At 42.2% G+C, this 17,146-nt stretch overlaps 2 protein-coding genes across 3 annotated transcripts; one reads left to right on the top strand and one right to left on the bottom strand.

Moving 5' to 3' along the window:
• Positions 1-2,792: 2,792 nt before the first annotated feature.
• LOC136427480 (GRB2-associated and regulator of MAPK protein 1-like) lies at positions 2,793-6,708 on the bottom strand. Of its 2 annotated transcripts, XM_066416357.1 has the most exons (3): positions 6,379-6,708; positions 5,972-6,063; positions 2,793-5,415 (listed from the first exon to the last, which is right to left on the bottom strand). In XM_066416357.1, exon 3 carries the CDS (start codon positions 5,398-5,400, stop codon positions 4,234-4,236), a length of 1,167 nt encoding a protein of 388 aa, XP_066272454.1. In that variant the 5' UTR covers positions 5,401-5,415; positions 5,972-6,063; positions 6,379-6,708; the 3' UTR covers positions 2,793-4,233. The 2 variants fall into 2 exon arrangements, with proteins under 2 accessions (XP_066272454.1, XP_066272453.1); XM_066416356.1 differs by having other exon boundaries at positions 5,972-6,708.
• Positions 6,709-9,723: 3,015 nt separating this feature from the next.
• LOC136427479 (uncharacterized) lies at positions 9,724-14,100 on the top strand. Its single transcript, XM_066416355.1, has 2 exons — positions 9,724-11,717; positions 12,689-14,100. The coding sequence occupies exons 1-2, from the start codon at positions 10,160-10,162 to the stop codon at positions 12,715-12,717; spliced, it is 1,587 nt and encodes a 528-aa protein (XP_066272452.1). The 5' UTR covers positions 9,724-10,159; the 3' UTR covers positions 12,718-14,100.
• The last annotated feature ends 3,046 nt before the right edge of the window (positions 14,101-17,146 follow it).

A 17,146-nucleotide genomic window follows, 5' to 3' on the forward strand; every position in this document is an offset into this window, starting at 1 on the left:
CGTTCGAATTTAGGAGGCCGGTTTTCTTCGTCATTTTGGATTTCTCTTCAACAAAGCTCAACGAGACCTCTTCTACCCCCCTCTCGTCTTGGGCTTCTTTATTAGCAGTTTCTTGCCCTGTGACTGTTTGTAAGGAGTCGATGGCCTCCATCGCTTCCTTGTAGACATTCACCGCGTCGTCTGCGGCAGCGCTGTGAACGTCCGCTTTGGCGCGGCTTTTCTTTTTTATCAGAGAAGGCAGCTTCAGTTTTTGGTAGATGCTGGCCTTCCTTGAATTGGAGTAGCCAGTCTGGAGAGACGCAGGCTGGCTGCTTTGATGTTCACGCAGCGCGTCTTCACTAGATGGAGAGACTGGCTGACCAGAGGAGTAAATGTCAGGTTTAAACGAGCTGTACGCAGCTGGCGACGCGTTCTCCTCTATGTCCACTATTTCTTCCATCGGGGCTGATTTCCCAGTCGGAGTTGTGCTTGCAGCGACACTGACAGCCTTATCTGCGTCTGCATTTCTTGGCAGAACGTTGCTCTGTGTGTGCAGCCTGATCAAAAGTTCAGCATATTCTCTTGAGGATGTGTCTGCGAGACACAGCTGCAAGAGGGCGCTTGTGGACAGTTCCATTGCCGCTTTGACCTTGTCCCCCTGAACCAAAGAGGTCAGAACTACACTTTCTTTGTAAGCATCAAGGAGTCGAAAGAACGGCGTCGAACGGAAGTCACCTTTGGGTATTTCCCCCCTCAGCAACTTAACATCAACTGGCAACTTCGTTTTTTGAAGTATATCTTTAACTTGAAGTTGAGAATGCTCGTTTGATGTTGGTCGGATGGATGTGAAAGTCGACCTGTGTTTAGCTGGTAAATACAACACCTCTCCCGACTGATTGCTACATACGAGATACTCGTACACCTCCTCCTTTTCATCAATTTTAGATCTCTCTTTTTTCCTCGTCAAGGTCCTTTTCCATTCCTTCACACTGCTGAAACGACCCATGCCCTTGTGTCCGGCCAAGCGGACGGCCTTACCCTCTGGCAGGAGAATATCTCCCTTTCTACACGCATGTTTCCTGTCGCTGTACATCCCGAGGTTGTGCGCGACCGACTTCGGCACCCTCTCCTTGTCGCTCAAGACAACGTCTTCCTCCACCAAAACTTTGAAGACTCGCGAAGGATCCTCTTCGACCGCTTTCAAGATTTCTTGCACACTGTCGAAGACCCTCCCCTCACCGTACATCACTTCGAAAGTGCCCGGATAACTATAACCAATGTTAAACATGGGGCCCACCAGTCTCCCACCCTGTCTGTCCATACACTGCGCTAGAACTTTGTGACTGGAGTATGAGGAGTGCAGTAGGAGTACATCGCCCTGTTGGAGTGGGATGTCTGGGTCCGGCTGTCTAACCATGGCCAACAAGGGCAGGGCATGGTTATCGAGAACCTGGGATATGTTGTGGTCCGTGTCCCAGCGCCACTTTAATCCTGACACTAGACTGCCGCTTTGTGAATCCAAACCAGCCATGATTATGTCATCTACTATACGTATGGTGTCTAGCAATTCACAAGTTGTACAGTAATTCTGACAGTGGTCGTGCGAGTGCTCGACCACGAGTGCCGCCGGATAGTGTCCTTTCCTAGGCCTGTCTGTCTTCAGTTACGACACCCACTGTAGAGACAGTGTCCTCTAGTTCCTTTCTTGTAACCCCTCCGTCGGTCTTGTCCCCTGGCGACGTCTGCACGCCTTTAACAACACGATGTGTCAGAGAATCGACAATAGAAAACCTACCAGCTACGACCCGTACCTGTGGCAAATCGTCACTGCCTGTTTCTCCATATTCTGTTTTGTTCATTCTGTGGAGACACGGTAGTATATTGCTGACATCCTTTCCCATATAGCAAGGAAAACAGCGACGACACGGATTTCTCTCCACTAGTCTGACCCCGTCGACCTCAAGCTGTTCAGTTTAAGAAGACCTTGAGCGGTGCATGGGGAGGGGGGCCAACAGACTTAAACTTAGATGCCGTTTGTCTAACATATTATTTTTTACAAGACGTGAAGTTGATATTGTGCCATAGATCTCAAATTGATGACTCTTCTCAGAAGGTTGTGTAGAAACGTAGTGTTGGTGTGCTTCTTCCTAGTCTTTTCGAGTCGCTATGGTAAGCCGTCAAAAGATGCCTGTCAATCTTGTGCTGCTCTTTGAACTACAGACCAACAGTGTGTCCTACCTGCCGTACCTCTGTCAATTCTGGGGCGGCATTCTGTCGACGGAACTTGAGATGCAGCAGAGTCTCAACAACTATTTCTTATAGATGGTTGTAAGCTCCAAATGCCCAGATTTTTACGTGAAAAAGCCCGGCAACAAGCAAGAACAGTGGTTTTGAATTCGATTCTGACTTCGTGGCATGTCCGCTGTAGACACACCCAGTGTAAAGCCGTGTAATTTACAGGGCTGGGTGCACGCAATTATATTCACAACGACACACCTTACTTCACAGTGTAGTTAACAAAGCTTTATCTCCGGTATCAAACCTCACGCGTTGTTTCCTTAATTCTCAAGCGCGCGAACTTATCTCCAAACTGAAGTTGGAGAGGAGGGAGTGTGTGTGTGTGTGTTGGGGGGGGGGGGGGGTTATTTTTCATAGACAAGAAACAGAATGAAGACGGCTAGGATCCATCCCGGTCTCTGTTCAGATGCTACAGCTGAATATCTAATAGTATGCCTTTATCCATTTACGGTAACCCTAGCCATGTAATGTGAGCAGTCCGAGTTCATCCAATAATTCACTCCAAAACTATCGAACAAAATTCCACCATCATGTTTATTTTGACTTAGAGGAAAATGGCACAATCCACGGGTGAAGAGAAGATAACAGGAATACCTAGCTCACCTATGATAAATAGCTCAAGAAATCAACAAATCATAAAGTACATGGTGTGGAATGTCAGGCAAAGGCACACGGTTGTGGTTGTCATGCCAACGTCAAATTACTCCAACCAAAGCTGCTAACATACACGTAGGTTTAATGGGCCTTTTAATAACCTTTATACTAGGTAAGTAAGCAAGGTAAATTAAGTAATCAAAGCAGAAATTATTTGTTCATTGTAATGCCAAACAAAAATCCTGCAATAACATCTAGCATTGGTTTTCTTCGTATGTCATATGACGGATGAGATGACCTTTTGTACAGGCAATTTGTGACAGTTGAATGAAGTTATTCAGCTGATCCTACAGACTGTGGTCAAACAGGAAAAGTCAGTTTGTAGTTTGAACTACGAACCTTGACCTGCGTGAAAAACATACCGAGCAATTTAAAACACTGACGAATGGCAAACATTAAAATTGGAGTCAATCACTGATCTGTTCCACATATTGTGATATGTGTGACGAAGGCCATGTACTTACATTATCATCACCTTTCTGAAATATAGACGTAATCCTAAACCCCGTTCTAAAGATCATAAAGTCAAACAAAAATCGAAATTTATATTCTGTTGTTACAACTGTAGGGATCTTAAAAAACTATGCCATTCTACTCTTTTCTTTACTTTGTTGAATCAGATGAGGTAAGACAAGGTATGAAAGATAACTGATTGATGTATCCATTAATTTCGACATGTCACTGCTGTTGTCCTTGATCTAAGAACACGGTAATTATCTCTCTTTTCTTTTACAGAAGTATTTATGGCTATGCTCGTTTTGTCTTTATGCTTACGCCAATGCTAAAGGATGCAGGAATTCAAATATGTAACAGTTTCCTATGTTGTAAATTGATGTACAGTAATTATGAGATCCCTGTGTCTAGTGCTGTACATTGTATATCCATATCTGGTCATTTGTGAAATCCCAATGAAATTAGAAGAGATACCTAGATGAACAGGCTGGAAATTCAAAACTCATCTCAAACATTCCCGTGTTGACTTGACACAACCCAACCAGCTTATTCTTACACTATTGGTGACTTCGTGTCCGGCATGATCTAAAACTTAGGTACTACAGGCTTTCAACATGTCTTACAAGCTCAATGTTTATGTGAGGAATGAAAACAAAGCTGAGTATCCTAATACTATGAACATGTTCTTAAGGCCAACGTGGATGATACAAACATTATAATTAAGACATTATGAATAAAAACTTTCAAGCTAAGTTGGAATGTGAACATGAAGTTACATGAGGTTATCTTTAAAATAATGATATAGTTTCCGAATTAGGAATGGACCATGTAGCAAGGTAAGTGTCAATCCTACTTCTCTTGAGTTGGTTCTGTCTCCTCTGGGATCGACTTTTCCCCCTTCCTCCTCATGGACCTGTTCCTCCACTTCCCGATCAGGTTGATGCTGTCCATCGACGGAAACGAGGACCCGCCGAGGTTAGGCCGAAAACTGCCGAGCCTTTTCCGTCTCACACCTTCGTCTTCGGGGGTGGCTAGGGCGCGTTTCAGGAAGTCTTGGTTCTTAGGGTCGTCCGGATCTGCGGGTGCGAACTTGACTCCACAATCCACGCCGAACTCTACGGAGGAAAACGCCCCATCCTCTTCCAGGATGGATGCTACTACAAGCTTCTTCTCGTATGACGTCAGTAGCTTGATCAGTCCCGTGAAGTGTTCATCCTCCATGAACTTCGCCCCGTCCACGTACAGCACGTCAGTGGGCATGTCTATGTCGGCGTCCTCCACTATGTCCTTCAGGGTCAGTGCAGGGCCACTCGTGTTGTGTAGAGCTATAGTGGAGAATCTGCCACTACAAAACGACGGAATACACATAATCTCACCATCTTGGTCCATGCAAATGACGTACGCCGGCAGGGCTTTACCTTTCTTCTTACTCTTTTTGGAGCTTTTCTTCTGTTGACCCCCTGCGTCACCGTTAGCCGGACTATCTTGTCCCTGCGGTTCCCCGTTGGTGGGGTTAAGAATCCCTCTCATGGACAGCAGATCTCCCCTCCTGACGAGAGTTTTCGGGAACTTGCCCTTGAGTCCAGACTCTCCCAGCTCGTTGACCATCATCTGTTGGACGGAGTCTGGCAGACGCTGTTTCTTCCATTTCATGTCTTCTTCCACTGTGAATGTGCCGGAAAATGGCTGCGAGTCGACCACTTCCTGCACTGTTTGGAAGGACTGTGGTGTCAGCAGACGGAACGTGCCTGCATACGATGCCGGAATACTGACCAGTGGCCCGATAGTCTTCCCAGTCTCCCGTTCCAAGCTCTGGACAAGAACCTTCTCTTCTGAGAAGAAGGAGTTCACCAAGAGGACCAGGTCTTTGCTGAGCTGCGAGCGACGGTCGGATTGAGAGACCTTGACCAAAGTGGGGAGGTTGTATTTCTCCAAGATCTCCTCAGGGGTGAGGGAGTCTTCCAACCACTTCAAGTCCTCCACTTGTTTCTTGATACATCTCGTCACGTTCCCCATCTTTACCACCAAATTCTGAGCAACAAAAAGATAGAACAAGAGTTTCAGCGCGACATCCAAACAGCCACCATTTTGGCATAGTGACCTTTCTGTATAGTCTGTAGTCAGACTAGCCCAACCCCCAGGCAACAGAGGGGTGGCCTACCTTTCAGTCATTCACAAAAGTAACTCTACTTCCCCAACAGTGTGAACGTTCGTTAACAAAACTCAATATTGGAAAGATAATAATGTCCGAGTGAATATCATTATGGTACAGGCATTTATTAACCTACTTTTTTATTCACAATTCAAATATAGGAATAGACAATAGATTAGATATTGACAATACGGTAATAGCTAAAAAAAAGAGTTGGTCTCATTGAAAGTTTGTCAGCTGAGCGGCGCATGTACACAGTCATGTTAACGTTACGTCATTTTGCCAGATCTAGAAAGGCTACTGGTATTTTGTTTCAGGTATATGGAATAACGGCTGCAGCAACAACGAACTATACAACGATACCATGGATTGTTTCATTAGGTTGTTTATCAGTCCAATATATCGTTGTGATCAAATATCATAATCAGTACTTACGTTTTACTGTGGGAAACTGATCAGCTGGCGGAGCCGGACTTGGTAGACGTTTAATAGGTTTCTGGCCAAAGATGACACCTCCGTTCTTTCGTCTATATGCTAGAAAGGCTGGTTGAATTCCATGTGTGTTTGAGCACGACTGAAGAGAAATTACAAGTCAAGCCAAACTTACTATCTTAGAGCGGTCGTCACAAGTCAGGAAGTATACGTCATACATTTGAGACACTTGGTTTAACTACAAGCCAGTCAAGATACACCACGCAGACACATTTGTGTTGTAGCTATAGCCTGTAGGCAGTGTTCCTGCGTTCTCACTGGCCTCGGAGTTTTACGGCGACGTTGGATGCCGAGAGACGACAGAAATGACATTTGGTAATGTCTCACAGCTACATTGTAAGGTTCATGACCTGGGAGCTCGAATCAGTCCGAGTCGCACTCCCATCAGCTCCGGTTGGACGACTGTCAGGCCACCCTTCCCTTTGGCAGATCACCAAGTCCTTCTTCAAATCCCCCAAACACGGGCCTTATTGTCCGTACTGTACCCGCAATAATGCCGGACCTAACTTAGTAGAACATCGTAGCAACTGTCTTAGAACAGACTCTATCTCTACAAGATAATTCGATGCGAAACAAACGCGCACAGAAAAGAAAAAGGTGTGAGCCGTACAGAGAACGCGGCGCCAGAAAGCAGCTCCCGCCCTTGCCTTTTGTTCTCTGCAGCCCGCTCGAGGTGGAAGCCTGTGGATGTATGATAAGAGTGGGTCAAAGGTCCCTGCAATTATTCACGCAGTATGGTCACTAAAAGACCCCTTTGACACTCTGTGACTTGTTCATTTAACTTAAGGATGAATCCAACAGATTCAACGTGACACTTTATCACTTTATCTATGGAAAAAATATGTGACAACAAGTTATCTTATCACTCAGATCCTGAGTTTGAAGAAGAGACAAGGTTATCTTACGGCTGATAGCATCACATTCTTGGGTCATACCTCAACGTTGAAAGACCTGCTTCTTTATTTCGCCTTTGGCGTGGAGTAGACTACTCAAGACAAACGTGCACCTGAGGGCGAGAGGGGCCATGAGGCTTTGTAAGGATGACACTAAATGTGATGCCTCAATGTTTACGGAATTTCACCACAAACAATTTACATATCCATCGCTTTACTCCAGCCCAGACTATAACAAAGCCACGTTGACAGGTCACAATTTGATATTCTATGTGTGGTAAAGTTTGGAAACCCCAAAGACACTGTTATACCATCTTTGGCCATACTAAGATGGCCATACTGGTTTGATTATATGAATGACATGCTCTGGGCACTGCGAAATTGATGCGAGCGCGCAAAAAAAAGTTGGGTAAACAAATTAAGAAATCTAAGGCCCAATTTACACTTGTTCTGTGAAACTGTAGTACTACACATGGTAGTCTACTACTACAGATTCGCGTCCACTTTACACTCACTGACAGGAAGCCTAGCAGGACACCTGCCGTTCCTGATTGCCACGAAACTGTAGTGACCTAGTGTGACCTTTGAAAAATCGCGGGAGGGAATTTCAGCACGGTTATCATGTGTGAAAAGGTAGGTGTTTTATCTTATGCAAAATACCAAGAAAAGATATTTTGTTTTTGCAAGTTACGGCATATGTTTGCTCATTTTGCAGCTTCTTTGTACCTTTGTACAGTATGGTTGCAAATATTTTTCTGAAACGGACGAAAAATTGATGCGCGCGTGGATGTCATCCATATAGCTTCTCTGCAGGAATCTATAATTCAAGACGACTGTCTTAACCACAACCTCATAGATCTAAAAAAAAAGATATACGATGTAGGGCAAGTTGTGACCACGGGGTTAATAGATATGGCAACCAGCTTATAGAACTCTGTTCAGCAGCCGATCTGACCATCGTAAACGGTCGAGTGCCAGGTGACCTATCTGGAAAGATCACTTGCCCTATACTCGTCCGTCTGAAAAAATACAATGATAAGCTTAACATAATAAATAATTCGTACATATTAAGAAGTCAAAACATATTGGTAGAACAAAAATATCATATGAAGTTCCTGAACAAGTTCTCCTAAACTACTACAAAATACTACTCCGTGTTCCCAGAAGTTCAACTAACGCCGCCGTAAGAGGAGAACTAGGTGCGTTCCCTTTAAACATCGACACCCAAACCCACCTAATCAAATATTGGCTTAGACTTCACAACTTGCCCAATAACAAAATCGTTAGAAAGGCGTATGATGTAGCTGTTGAAGAAGATCAAGATTGGGCTGTCCATGTCCAAGATATGCTATCTAGACACGGTTTCCGAAATATCTGGCTCAATCCTAATGTTGATGCCAAATAATTCGGAAACTTATTCAAAGAACGCATGAAGGACACATTCCTTTCTGATTGGAGACAAAAAATAAACAGTAATAATAAACTTAAAGTGTACTCTAAAATCAAAACTCAATTTAGTATAGAAAACTACCTATTGTCTACCCAAAACAAACATTTTGTGACCAACATAACCAAACTGAGAATAAGTGCACATTGCCTAGAAATCGAAAAAGGTCGCCATCGCAATTTATCGGCAGACCAGAGACGTTGTCCTTCATGCCAAGATAGTATTGAAGACGAGTACCACTTTCTTATAACATGTCCTACATATGATGTTGAAAGACAAGTGCTTATGCAATAAATTACATGTAAGTCAAATATAACCCTATCTTACACAGATAGAGATACATTTAATATGGCATGTCCAAATTCCAAATCTATCCACCTAGGCCAATATACGAGTATCTACCACGCTATGCAAAAACGAAACTGTACCATTCCTTAATGAGAACTGACAAATGGTAAGTCGCAAATTAGACTAGAAACACGCTACACAATGTCTGTATTAGCTGTAGTTCCATGTAGTAATTACCGTAGATTGCACTTGATGTAGCGTAATAGTAATTAGAAATATTCTTAGATACGAGATCTAGATTGTTACTACGTTATCTGTAAATTGCTATACATTATTACCTATACAATTAGCCTAGAAAAACGCAACTCTAAGTCTGTATTAGTTCCATGTTGCAATTGCCGTACATCACACTGGATATAGTCTTATAGTATTACAATCTAGCTCTATACAAGAATATTTCTAGTTAAACTAGAAATATTCTTATATAGAACTAGATTGTTACCTATGTTGTCTGTAAATTGCCATACATTGTCACTGATGCAATTATTGTGCAATAAAATCATTCATTCATTTATAAACGAGATTTCCTCCTATAGATAAGTCCACATACATTCTAGGACCCTTACTGTGTGCAAATAGAAAAATATCAAAGAATGTTTAGAACTTTAGATTTATTTATATACTTATACGTATATCCATTTCATCTGCATAATTGTATGCATGTATTAGTTGTTAATTTTGTAGAAGACCTTACGAAAGTCACTGTACTTTTGTTGTGCCAATAAAGATTGTGGTATAATCAGAAAGAATGACTTGACATGTCACGTGCAGTCCCATGTTTTTGTCTCTTTACACAAACTGTTGTTTGTTTACGGTAGACTTAACCGATTTCTTGCTGACTGCATCACAGAAATGTCCGACCTTACAAACGTGCTTTGTGACCTTACCGTGCCTCACACACGACTGGCAGGTGGTCATCCCAATTTGGCCTCCAGGGTGGCGTGTCCTTACGGTATGAGGTCGACGAATATTTGCCGAACCTTTTCAACATCTCGAGAACACACTACCGCTGCTCCCAACATTTCATGTGTCATTTCCAACTAAAACGCCATGCCGATGATGCCTTGTTACGGTAGTTCATGTGACAAATTGAGTCTTTACAATCAACCTCTTTGATTTAAGGGAAAACACAAGACTGAAGCTAGCAATTCTTGTCTGATCTAAGTGCGAGATATATTTGTTCTATGGTAGGACAAGTGGAATGTACTATAGACATTGCTGTATAATAAAGAAGTCGAACAGGTTTGACGTCACTGTGACCTCCGGACTGTGTCGGTGGCCTCGTCTCGGTCACAACAGTTGTAGCGTCCTGGACCCAGGGGCTCTCTCTGCGATTTCTTGATCGACAGAACACTGCTAAGGTGTTGTCGACCATTGTATGAATTTGTTTTCTACTACGTATACGCTGTAAAGTTGCGGGTCTTGTGAAAGAGCTATTGAAACATGGGGAACAACCAGGCGGCGAGGATCAGGCAGCGGGCCAAGAACCTAGAATGGACAGACGAGATTCTGTCTCCTGGTGAAGTCTTGAACAAGTACGACCTACCAGTGTTTGTAACAGTTGCTAGAGAAGACCCTCAAGCAGACCTGACTAAAGACGAGATCTTTCTGTTGCGGTCGTCCTATTCGGAGCGGGACGTGTTCGCCAGAAAGGTACACATGACGAGCGGTCGCCTGTACGGCCCCCTCTTGACGATTCCCCTCAAACACCCGGCAAAGTTCGTCATTTTCAAGAAAGTGTTCTACAGCGGTGTGAATGAGTTACTGCGGGCTAACCCCTTTCCAGAGAGTTTCAGAGTAGAAGAAAACGTCACGTGGGGAGAGTCGGGGAGGTCTCAGGAAGCGTTTGAGTTGTTGGGACTGCTGAGCACGAGAATGTCCCAGACCCAGAACAAAGATGGCGGTCCTGCTTTTGCCAAGGACTTAAGTAAAAAGAAGCCGAAGGTCATCAACATGTCTGCTGAGGTGGGCGACTGTCTTACTGCCATAGACAAGACAGAACCAGTGGAAGACTTTGAGGAAGTAGACCTGAAAATAAGCCAAGTTGGGGGTAAAAAGGAGACGTCTACGCTGAAAAAAATCAAACGCTCATTTAAAGGCAAAAGGGAATCGAAGAAAACCAAGACGGCTACTCAGCCCATGGGCTATATGGTTTGTACTAACCAGACAGGGGGTTTGGTATGTCTACATACGGACTGTACTGGAAGGTTCTCGGCCTACCTCCCAGAGCAATACACCATGGAAGAACTACTGGAAAACTTCAAGCTACCGGGAGACGTGGAGGTGGTGGGAGGGCAGCTTCCAAACGATCACCCTAACTTCGGGGGACGTTTGAGACTCTTGAGTTTTTGTACAGAGACCTTTATTGTCGTTAACGGCTTGCCAATGCCGGGAGAAGTTACAGAAGCTGGTGCCCAAGCGGTGATGACGGCAGAACTGTCTATAGACAGTGATGTTAGGTTCACCCCTGCAAGCAAATCGTCGCCACAAAACACAGAATTACTAAAGCTGCTACAGGGGCACCTTCAGCGGGTCAGGCCCTGCTCGGAAGGGTGCGTGGCGGCGGTCAGTGCTGGGGCGGCAACAGACGCAATGAGGGCCGAGTGGGTCGCATCCCAGGCTCGTGCACGAGCAGCTTCTTTCTCAGCAGCACGAAGGACACCTGCCTTGACGACGGAAGCCAGTCAGCCTCCGCCCGGTAAGCAGCCCTCCTGGTGGCGCCGACTCTACAACTCCAGCCGGCGGAGATCGTCCCAGCGGACCGAGACGTCAGCCGTGAACCCTCCCGCGCAAGGAACCAGCAGGAACGGTCAAGGAAAAACAGGATACGGGTCCAGGCCACTGGAAATAATTGAAGAAGCCTCGGACACAGAGAACTCAGACACGGAGAACTCAGACACGGACAATTCCAGTATAGGACTCGGACCCGAAGAGCAAGAGAGAGTGAACGTGAACGTGAAGAAAGGCGGCTTCATTCCCAACGGCGGACTGGTCTCAAAAGGTGAGGATCAAACGACAAGTAGTGTAACTTCTCTACCTCTTGATAATAGGTCCAGCAATTCAGCAAGAGACAAAGTCTCAAGGAGAGGCGATCCTTTTACATTCCTAAAAACAAGGAAACAACTTCAAGAACATTTTCCAAATGAGGAAGATTCCTACGACTCAGACGAATCTGTGAAGTTTTCTCAGACGTGTTACATTTATCAATAGACGTGTGCGTTAATCGGGCTTTTTGCTCAAAATTTGTCATTAAATTGTCAGAAAAGTGGCAGGAATTGTTTGTCTCTTATAAGAAATGTATACAAGAAAACAGATAACACATGTACAAAGGGGGCGTGGCGCTTTGGGGTCCTAGAGAGAAATCGTGGGAATAGATCGATGGTGCGCTTGATATTTGTAACATGACTTTTGCTCTGTGCTTCTTAACAAACTAACAAGTAGCCAAAACCTCACTTTTCATGGAAGCACTCATTGTCAAGGGACTATTTTCTTGTTACAGTATTCCTGAACCGCATAAAGGTCCGTGTAATAGTGAGTAATTGTCTATAATGGTCATATAGTTGCAATGTGATCTATAGATAGAAATACAGATGTACTTCAATAGTGCTGTAACTAACAACTGTCACCATCCCCCATTCTATCATATATCATACAAGACTCCCTTCGCACTAGAAAGCCATCACTAAACGACCGTACCAAAAGTATTGGTGTGAAACTTGATTCATAATCGTTTCAGCATCTAAAGGTATAATTGAAAAGACAACGTGCAAAACACAAAACGTCAAAAAAATCATTGTTTATCGATCACTGAAATTCGCTGAAATTCTTTCAAATCTTTGGTGCAGCTTCTAGTGTCAAGGGGCTTTTAGCAAAACTACAGTGTAGTGAATAAGATTTGAATGTGACAAAATATTGATGATCAGACCAACATGTATGTCTAAACATTTACAACTTTATCTATTCTTAATCCAGCCCTGTACAAATTGGGACGCCGTCACTGAGAAGCTTGGCGACAGAGAATACTATATCGAGGACTGACAACATAAGCATATAAAGAGCACACACTTTGTCTATATGGCATGAGTAAAGACTATAGGACATGTTTACAAGTGAATATTTCTATCAGTATCAAAGGGACAGGATCAGGGTATAAAGGTTAAAGTTTGAAATTACTTCATATCATTGTAGTTGTGCATGTTTTTATGCCAATTCATTTGTTATATTAGACTTGTTTATCTCCCTCTTTGGGTCATCTCTTTTGCTATAGGAATTATCTTGTGTTATCAAAAAGAGAATCGCATACACGCACTAATACTGTAAATGCATGTTCGCGGTGGTTTTATGTTCGCGGTTTTCGCGGCGAGGGTTTCACCGCGAACATTCTTGTCCACTACTGTATCAGTGTGTGACTATAGGGTCCACTGCCGCAAACTTAAAACCACCGCGAACACTCCATTTTCGCCTTAACTTAAATACATTTACAGAGTAATACATTCCACATTGATTTCCTTGCAGTGTGCAGTAGTGCCCCCTTTCAACAGACATCTGAACTACATAACACTGAAACTATGATACTCAGGCATATTTCATAACATTCCAAACTAGAGTTCCACGGCCTTTGCCAGACGATGTTAACCTTTTCGAGTGACATATCATGAATGCTTCTCATTGAATATGCAAATAAGGTCCTCATTTGCAAGAGTTACATCAGTTGATCATCTTCTCTAGACCACCCAAATAACACAATTGTTGAATGTATGAAATCCTTGTCAAAGTATTTTGTAGCCTTTCCTCATAATTTGTGTAAATGAGGCCATTGTTTGCATGATTTATGTCTAGTAATGTCCATATTTACTTAACATCCAAATGCTGTAAGAATGAAATGGAATGCAGCAGCTGTATAATCTTTCCACATCAATTATGTAAATTAGCTCATGATTTGCATAATAATCATATCATTATGTAAATCACTACTTAAGCTGTCTACACTAGGAAAATCAGGTCTTGCAGTTCCATCAGGGGGTCCAAGCCTACACCACTAACTCTCCCTCCCAAGAACTATCTACCTCTCAAAAATAATGACCAAAGCTTGTTCAGAACACGAGATATGAAACCAGGAAGTTCTGCTGCAGTACCATAGAAAGTCGCTAGTGGGTCATATGTATTCATTTTGAGGTCTCTCCAAGACCTACCCATATCTAATATTAAGACAGTCCGTCCAGGCATTATCAAGTTATCATGTACACAGTAAGACAGACTGACAGACACAAGCACTGTGAGCTATTAATGTTACTTGGTAAATGTCTATCATTTTATCCCTATTCCTAAAAGCTCCTTTTTTCTTTAATTTCCCATGCTTAAAGAATAAACCGTATGTAATGAAACTGTAATATCTACGTGTATATGATTGTCACAGTGATGATATTGTGTGTATGTGAAGAACTCTTCAAAATATGTATTACTGGTATATCTAACCAAACGACATCTGTATGTATAGTTTCCTTTATAACTTGACAATACACTGTTAGAGTAAGAGAAAATTAATTCTTGTGATTTGTGATTCACATCTAAAGTGACAAAAACTGTATGTCCCGCTAGAGTTGGCACCCTAGCCTGAGTTTTCTACCCCGTGGGGTCGCAGGGTGTTGCTTCAGTGAGCTGAACTAGACTACAGAACTGATAAGTACTCTGATCAGTCTCCTGCACTAGTAATAATTTACAGGTCCCTGGCATGGTGTTGACTGGTGAAAACTATATGTGGAGACATGTGACATTGCCCTTTGAACACAAACGTTGGACTGCTGACAAAGAAATGTCATTAATAACTGACCAATGACCAATCCTATTGTCTTCCCAGCTATATGCTATTGACATAATGGGACAATAAAAACTGAAAAGATTGATCATTGTACTACACATCTAAAACACCATGAAAATCTCCTACTGCAAAACAAAACCATTGCAAAAGTAAATGAATTTACAGAACAAAGTTTAGGAACCTTAGTGAGAACTTGTCTCCAAGCAGATCTATCGGTATCAATAATGCCAACCTGTACCAAAAGCCACGGGTCCGGAGACCTTTCATACAGGTTGGCCCTTTTTAAAATACTGCCTTGCCAACGATAGATCTGCTTGGAGCTTACATATGATTACTGTATCTGTAAAAATCAATAATCATAAAGCCAATATAATGGCTTCCGCACTTCCATACATTGTAATGGTGAATAGCTGGACCTGTTTAATTTGTGTTTGTTGAAGGAACACATTGTCGAGACAGTTTCTCAGAAAAGTGAATACATGTATACAAACAAGAGTTCCACGACCTCATATCTCCATGAACAATTGTATTCATGCAAATGACTTACACATTTGCATAATATATGCTTGGTCATAAACACCTTTTTGGTATCTGTTGATGATCCATTTTCCATAAACTACATACGTTACATGTATTTGAGTCTGATAATGGAAAACACTGCAAATATAGATTTTCCTCATTAGCTATGCAAATTAAGTCCCAATTAGCATAATTTGCACTTCATTGTGTATATCTCTATCTAAGCTACCAATATACTAAATATCATGGAAATCCGTTGTTCCTTTCTTCAGTTATTCTCCTTAGGAGATTTTCACAAAAACGCCCCTGCAGTTTAAGAGGAAGCTGCTAGGGGGACCAAACCTACACCACTTCTTTATAACATCATAAGCTATCTGCCACCCAAAAATCAAGACCACAGCACGTCTAGGTCAAAAGATACAAAAATTGAAGTTCTACTGCAGTACCAAGGTCACATACCAGGGGGCCCAAAATCGACCTTGAATTTCCGCTTCACAACACCCGCCCACATACCAAATATCATTGTAATCCATCAAGAGGCTCTTGAGTTATGCTGACTTGAGTGGTGCAGAGACACAAACAGATAAACAAACAAACAGACACACCCCAAACAATATCTCCATTTTTTATGGAGATAATAAAACATAACATAGACAACTCAGTTCTTAAAATAGCCCTTGACGCAATTTCCTCCTTTAGGCAGTTGAGATCCTGTTTCATGCAATATCCTGTGTTGGCGTCTAGGCACAAGTTTTTAAAATCAGATAAACAGGAAGACAGAGACATGAAACTTACATTGTAAACTTGAGAAATTCAAGATCAACGAGGGAGAATACTATTTGTAGATATTAACACTATGAATAAAAACTGACTTTAAGTTTGTGAAATCTAAAATAATCTAAGGAAGAATCATGCACTTGAGGAAGAATGATGTTTGTAATTGTTAGCACCTTGAATAAAAACTGGCTACTTTTGAATAGTGATCTGAAAGGTTTAAACAATATTGTGGCTCTAACAGTTACATGTACAAGTAGGACAATGCAATTTACCAAAACTTTCGGTTTGTTTGTGTGTCTTGGTGTGTGCATGTGCAAGTTTGTTCCTGCTGGCCCAGGTTCAAGGTGGCAGGAAATTCATAAGGCAATGTTGATTTAGTTATATGGATGACATCTGCGCACACATAAATTTTTGGCCATTTCAAGAATAAAGCTTTGCGACCATACTGTAAATCGTACAAAGCAGCCTCAAAATGAACGAATATATGCCTTAAATCGCAGACAAAATATCAGAAAACGGATACTAATGAATGTCCTAGAATGCCAAAGTCAGTTCCAAAGCAAAAGGAGAAAATGTGAAATAGCAAAAATGAGGAATCTATTCTTTGGTAAACCATACTCTGTGTTAAGTCATTTGTTCAACCTTTCTGACCATTTAGATTTCATAATAAAGGCATTTTTTCGCATGCCCGCATCAACTTTGAGGTTCTCAGAGGATGTCATCTATATATAAAGTTAATTGAATCAACATCGTCTAATGAATAAAACAAGAAGTTCGCAAAAACTTTCACTGAGGTATGAGATCTTCCATTTCTTGTTTGATTAAGCATTGCCAAAATATTCAAATGCAAAGGAAGTTAAATGCAAGCACAATATACTACAGAAAGGTAAGATACATCAGATCTGTGACTTTGAACTCTCCAAATATATGTGAGTTTTTAAGTATTGAGCAGATCATAACATCTGATCATAAAAAAGATCTAGAGTCAAGTGTGTCTAGTGTAAGGCCATCATCATCATCAACGTGTTTACGCATCGTCGGGGTTACATGGCCAGTTAGTGTATAATATATAAACAATCATCTTTGTTTCTACATCTTAAAGGGCAAAGATTTTAGTTTGTCTAAATTGAGGTTATGTTGAAAAGTGGATTATCAGAGTTCAAACTGTTTCCCTGTGACATCTAGCAGCACCACTGACTTGTAATGTTAGCTTTTCATAGCATCAACCAGACGCCTTGGGCTGCAAAACTGTATCTGATATGTTTTTAATGGCTGGCTTGCTCCTTTAGCAAATCATTCACCCTATCATATGTTTT

Source organism: Branchiostoma lanceolatum, chromosome 2 (assembly GCF_035083965.1).
Source record: "Branchiostoma lanceolatum isolate klBraLanc5 chromosome 2, klBraLanc5.hap2, whole genome shotgun sequence".
Taxonomy (NCBI): domain Eukaryota; kingdom Metazoa; phylum Chordata; class Leptocardii; order Amphioxiformes; family Branchiostomatidae; genus Branchiostoma; species Branchiostoma lanceolatum.

Bases quoted from the DNA above. Each gene is read 5' to 3' on its own strand.
- LOC136427480 (XM_066416357.1), bottom strand. From the start codon at position 5,400: ATGGGGAACGTGACGAGATGTATCAAGAAACAAGTGGAGGACTTGAAG.
- LOC136427479 (XM_066416355.1), top strand. From the start codon at position 10,160: ATGGGGAACAACCAGGCGGCGAGGATCAGGCAGCGGGCCAAGAACCTA. The intron at 11,718-12,688 runs GTGAGGATCAAA...TTCTTAATCCAG, and splicing joins CGGCGGACTGGTCTCAAAAG to CCCTGTACAAATTGGGACGC.